A 6,131-nucleotide genomic window follows, 5' to 3' on the forward strand; every position below is an offset into this window, starting at 1 on the left:
AATAATATTTTTAACACACAAACGTTCCCAAATTTTTTCCAAATTTTCAACCTACAGTATATATTAATGCAGGAAAGTGACGTGAGTTGTCATTTATGGCCTCTTTCTCACATTTTGTACCAATTTTAACTACCTATCTTACACAACTCTTACACAATTGTACTTGTGTAAGAACTTTTACAAAAACCAAGCATGCCTATCACCATCACTTTTGCTTTTGGGTAGTGTGGGTAGTTTTGTAAGATAGATTATAAGAGTGGGTACTTTAAATTCCAACCTGGAGAAGGACAACCACCTTCCTCCCTACACCTGCTTCACTACTTTATCCCCTTTAAGAATTAAGAAAAATGTCTCTCATTCAATATTTAGCTAGGACTAATTTCGAATGCTGGACAAAGACTTATTCAAATCGACGAGAACAAAGCAAAGAAAACAACCGATCTGCATAACACTTCAAAAGAAAAAAGAGTTAATAGGTCAATCTATATATTTTCATTTAGCAAAAGGAAATAATATAAATAAAAATAAAAATCTAGAAATAATAGTAATATTTTTTGTTGTGAATGTACCACTCTATCCTTTATGATTACTAAAACAAATAAACTAAAGAAACTAAAACAAGAATAAGCAAAACTTGTGACACCCTCCTCCAAACCCTAATTTCCAGCTGCCACCCCTTCTTGAAAGCGTCGCTTGCTGCCATCATCCGTCATCGCTGTCCGCAGCCACCCCTTCCTCAATCCTAATTCCCCGCCGCCATCCACCCTCTTCCCATTCAGATGCACCGCCTGCTACCCTTTGCCATCGCGGCCGTCAGCTACAGCCCCCTCCCCCAAACCCTTATTCCCTGTCGCCATCCACCCTCTCGCTTCTGATGCGTCGATGTTGCCCTCCGTCTTCGTAGCCGCCGCCTGTTGCGTCCCTTTTCCGCGAACCCAAATTTCCCGTCGCCAACCACCCCTTCCCCCTCCTAATGCGCCGCCCGCTAGCCTTCGCTGCCATTCACCCCCTCCCCTTTTTGATGCAATGCCCGCTGCACTCTGCCACCCGGTCACTCGTTCCCCTCTCTGTCTTTTTTTTTTCCTTTCTCTCTCTCGATTATTCTCACTATCGTAGACGCCGTGATCTCCACACCGCTGACGCCTCCAAAATAATGACTATCACACATTTTTGCAAAAGCGTTTAATAGTGTGAGGCTCCGTTCTTTTTGCGATTGATAAATTTATCATGGGAAAGAGAAAGATAACAAAAATTTATGTCTACAAATATCTTATTTCTTTTCCCTTATTTTCTACAAAAGAAAATTTTATCATATTTTCTTCATTCTTTTCACTTCAAGCAGGGATAAGATTATCAATTTATCATGGGAAAGAGAAAGATAACAAAAATTTATGTCTACAAATATCTTATTTCTTTTCCCTTATTTTCTACAAAAGAAAATTTTATCATATTTTCTTCATTCTTTTCACTTCAAGCAGGGATAATATTATCGCACAAAAAGTGAAATTCTCTTTTGTAGAAAATGAGGGGGAAATGGAGATATTTAGAGCACTCCCAGCAGAAATCCCATAATTATGCTCCTATATTCCTCCCTAAAGCTTCCCTATTTAATTTTAGGATCTCAATTTTATAAATGCATACATCAGATCTCCTATTTTCTACATAAAAACAATAATTATGTGTGGGCCCTACTAATTATAAGCTTAAAATAAATTTAGGGTGGGTGTAAATTTAAGATTGAATTTAGGTAGGTGTAATTTTTTTTGTGGGCCCCATCCAATTTAGGGGATCTGCTGGATGCATTTTTTATCTCATTTTCAATTGTTTTAGCCTAAATTTAGAGTTAGTGATAGATTTAGGTGATCTGCTGTGAGTGAGGCATAAATTTTTGTTATCCCTCATTTTTTCATGATAAATTTTCACGACGTGAAAATCGTGTAATAATGTATTTTACACTGTTAATAATAGCAAAAATTTGTAATTGCGAAAAGTGTGTAATAGTATATTTTACACTGTTATACACTATAAATGTATTTTGATTATAAATATTACTATTCCTACAATTTTATTTGTATATGACTAAAATTTCATTTTAATATATGGTTTGGCTAGAATAAGGTGCTGCCTAAAAAAAATTGATATGTTCAGTCTCAGAAATGAGTCGAGCTTGTTGTATGTATAAAACAATATAGTTGGCTTCGGATTATCTTGGGCCCAAGTACGTTGTTTTTGAGTAGTAAGCCCAATATTTATTGTTGTCTAAAGTGTACAGATTGGAGCCTATATGGTCAATCATATTGTTGTGTCAAATGTATCTTTGTCTTAACTCTTAAGATTTGGTTTGTGGCTTTGTTGTTGTACATACATTGATTATTTCTTGTAATTTGGGATTGTATTTGTTGAAATCTCCCCACCTTCCAAAACATAAATCTAGTTTGAAGGGGCATTTGCAGTTGAATGCCGCAACCCTTTCTGAAAATGAGTATTTTGCGATTTAAGCATGAAGGCTTTTACCATCTCGTGCGAATACTCGATATCATATAGAATTCAAGACACCGTAATAGTCTGTGGAAAACCTTTCGGAATAAGGCAAAAATTTACCCTCTAAACTCCATTATTGAAATAGTTCCCTTTTTCGAAAAAAAAAACAGAGAAATAAATAATTGACTCTTTTTTATGACCAAAGAATTTGCAGTTGTAAAAACTGGACCTAGAAGATCAACAAATCACACAAACTGTATTTGAAAAATATGATGGGTGAGTAAAAATTTGACTAGTCGAAGAATACCAAATAAGACTATTTACTCCATTCGTCCATAAAAAAATTGTCATATTATCGATTGTACAAATTTTAGTAAGGTGTGAGTAAAATTGTGACCAGAGTAAAAGTCTATTTTAAATGTGTGAAAAGTTGTGTGGACCATATTACTGTAAATGGAAGTGATACATTTTTTGTGAACAGATCGAACAGGAAATATGGCGAATTTTTGTGGACTGGGGAAGTAATTTTTTATATGTATTGACCTAGTAGTAGAGTAATTAATTCACGTAAAAAAATGTGATCTTCAAAATTATTTAAATTGATAAAAAAAAATAGTTCCAATTAAATATGACAACAAAATGTTGAGCAATTGTGTGAGCAACAGAGTTAATCAATGTGTGGTGATCTAGTGATAAGTTAATTGTGCAAAAGCATCAGCTGAGCAAGAGTGTGAGTTGTACAGAATTCTCAACATGTGTGAAATAGAAGAGTCAGGAGATATTGATCAGAAGTATCATCTAGATGGTCAAACGAGAGAGTCTTTTGGAAGACATATGAGCTTCTGACTGACGGAGTATTCTGATTGACCTTTGCTATATGGTTTTTGGCGTTAATATGCATCAACAATATGATCGTTGGAAGCAGAGTTACAAATTTCTTTCTAAATAGAGAAGTTGTGTAGCTAGATTTAGAGTTAATCTTCTACACAAAACTACAATTGTTTAAAAAGAGAGAAGGTAAAGTGTGATTCCATAAAGTGAGAGTTTTTGAGAAAATTTCATCTTTTTGAAATCTTTTTCAATTCATGATTGTAATGTGTGGAGAAATACACAGTAATAAGATTATTGAATTTATGTTCTTTTTGGAAGAGCACCTCTTCTTCTTATTTATTTATTTGAAAAAAATTAAGACGACGCGGACGCGCATGGTTTTGGCAACCCATGTGAATATGACTCCTCCAACCATTTCCATACACATACACACACACACCGCCCCTTCCACTTTGCCAGTCTAGCTTTCTCTCAATTCCCACAAAATTCCTTTTCTTTAACCACCTTTTTATATTTCACCCTTTTCTTTTGTCAAACCATTTTTCTAAAGTAATCTCCCCAATTTTCCTTCTTCATTTTAGGCAACTCCAACTGCCTTTCCCACAAAAGATTTCCCTTTCCTTCTTCACAGCCACAACCAAAATTACCTTAAACAATTCCTTACAACGTGGGGATCATACTTACCCTCTCTGTGAAATGCTGAGTAAAAAGTGTCTGTTGCTGCTGTCATTAGGTTTCTTTGCTTTTCAACTCTAACTTTGAATAATAGCACCACCTCCACAGAATCGGTGGGTCCTCTTTTATGAGAAATTCTCTCTTTTGGCTCTCAAAATCTTCAATTCCTACTCCTACAGTGCCAATACACAAATGAAAAGAATCTCGCTTCACTGCATTTGATATCTTTTGTTTTTTTCAAACTTAATGGGATCTTTCAGCGGATTAGGTATTGGGCTGAGTTTTGTTTTTGGTTTCATTTTAATGGGGCTTGTCGCAGAGCTTTGTTATCTGCTATGGTGGAAGAAGAAAACAGTGTATTCACAAAGCGCCAAAATCGAAAATCTCGAGAAATTCTCGTTTCCGCTGTGCTGGAAGAATCCGGATTCCGTGGGCAGCAGCCGAGAACTCACCAACTCAATCAGAAGCCAGTTCGAACAACAAGACGTGGAAACGGGGCTGAGCAAATCGGATTTGGCGGCCAAGGGTTACGGCGAGGAAGGGGTGGAATCGGAGTTGATGAGAATGCACAATCTGTGCGGGCCGCCGCGATTCCTGTTCACGATCAAGGAGGAAAGCAGGGAGGATTTGGATTCGGAGGATGGGAAATCGAGAATCAGCAACTGCAAGAGTTTCGGCATCGGCAGCCCTCTGGCTTCGCCGGCTGTCAGGGCTTCCAATTTGTGGAGCGGCGAGGCGATGGCGGAGGCGGAGGTGAACAGATTGCGATCGTCGCCGCCGCCGACATTCAAGTTCTTGAAGGATGCAGAGGATAAATTTATGAGGCTGCAGGAAGCAGAGAGGAGAAGGACTCAAGAGAAAGGAGACGATGATGTTCCGTTTGTTAAGCTGAGCAAGGCGGCGGCGCAGGTGATGCCGCTGCCTTCTTCTCCGACGAGAAATCCCTAGATCTTCTTCCATCACTTGAGGATCTACTGATTTAGCTTATTAATTATTCTATTCCTCAATCAGTTTTTTTTTTCTTTGTATATGTCGATTGATTTAATTTACTAATTTTGATCCTGTTTAATCTTTTGTTTACTTTTATCGGATCGAGACGAGAAATTCACTCTTTCGTTTACGAGGATTTGAGGTTCTTCATAATTTATTACTATTATTTTTTTAAATAATTCCAAGCAAATTGAGATAGTTAGTGATTAATCAATTTTAGTAGGAGTATTTTATTTTGAGGGGGAGTGTGATTAATCAATTAATCTTCAATTAATGAGGTGTGGCAAGCATTGACCGACGATGTCAGTCTTATTAATGTGCTACTTGTTATCAATGTTTTGCCCATGTTTTTCAATGGTTAGGAATTGCTGGGAACATTAATTCATTCATGCCAGGTGGAGTTATTTATTTATTACTATTACAACTATAATTATGATGATGCATAAGGACAAATAAAGAGGATAATTATATAATAATGTTATTTGGACAAAATATGTTACAGAAAAAAATGGTTAAATATTTTTACAAATTAATTTATTTAAATTTTTTGATTCAAAATAAAAAATTTAATAAGTTCTATTGTTTTCTCATATTGTAGTTTTTTTTTTCTTTTTTGTAATTTAAATATCTTTGTTTTTAAAATTTTTAATTATTTTTTAAGTACAAAAATTACAAAACCATAGTAAAAATAAAAAAAATACTAAAAATTAGAAAAAAATAAAATTAACTAAATCCTTTTTAAATAAATCAAAATTTTAAACTATTTAAACTTTTTTTGTTCGAACATATTTTGTCCAAATAACTAGTCATTAATAGTTACTTAATAGTAAATGTATCTATTCCCACTAAAATGAAATAGTACCCATGAAGATAAAAGGTAAGAAATACTAGCTTTTTTTTAGTGTAAATGTACATATACCCTTGGTGATTAAAAATAAAAATCCAAAAAATCACAACTGTTATAATCTTTTGCAAAAAAAATAGTGTAACAATGTAAAATACATTTCTACAAGTTTTTTACAAATATGTATAATAATGTAAAAAGTATTGGTGGACGTCGTATCCCACCAAATAATTCCTGCAATAGCTAAGAATTAATATAGTTAGCAGCAAGCAGGGTCGAACCACAGAGAACGGGTAATTGCAATCTATTT

At 35.0% G+C, this 6,131-nt stretch overlaps 1 protein-coding gene across 1 annotated transcript; it reads left to right on the forward strand.

Annotated features, from left to right (window-relative positions):
• Positions 1–3,678: 3,678 nt before the first annotated feature.
• On the forward strand, positions 3,679–5,056 carry LOC131000775 (uncharacterized). The gene has a single exon (XM_057926846.1). The coding sequence runs from the start codon at positions 4,234–4,236 to the stop codon at positions 4,933–4,935; it is 702 nt and encodes a 233-aa protein (XP_057782829.1). The 5' UTR covers positions 3,679–4,233; the 3' UTR covers positions 4,936–5,056.
• Positions 5,057–6,131: the final 1,075 nt, after the last annotated feature.

Source organism: Salvia miltiorrhiza, chromosome 8, assembly GCF_028751815.1.
Source record: "Salvia miltiorrhiza cultivar Shanhuang (shh) chromosome 8, IMPLAD_Smil_shh, whole genome shotgun sequence".
NCBI classification, from domain to species: domain Eukaryota; kingdom Viridiplantae; phylum Streptophyta; class Magnoliopsida; order Lamiales; family Lamiaceae; genus Salvia; species Salvia miltiorrhiza.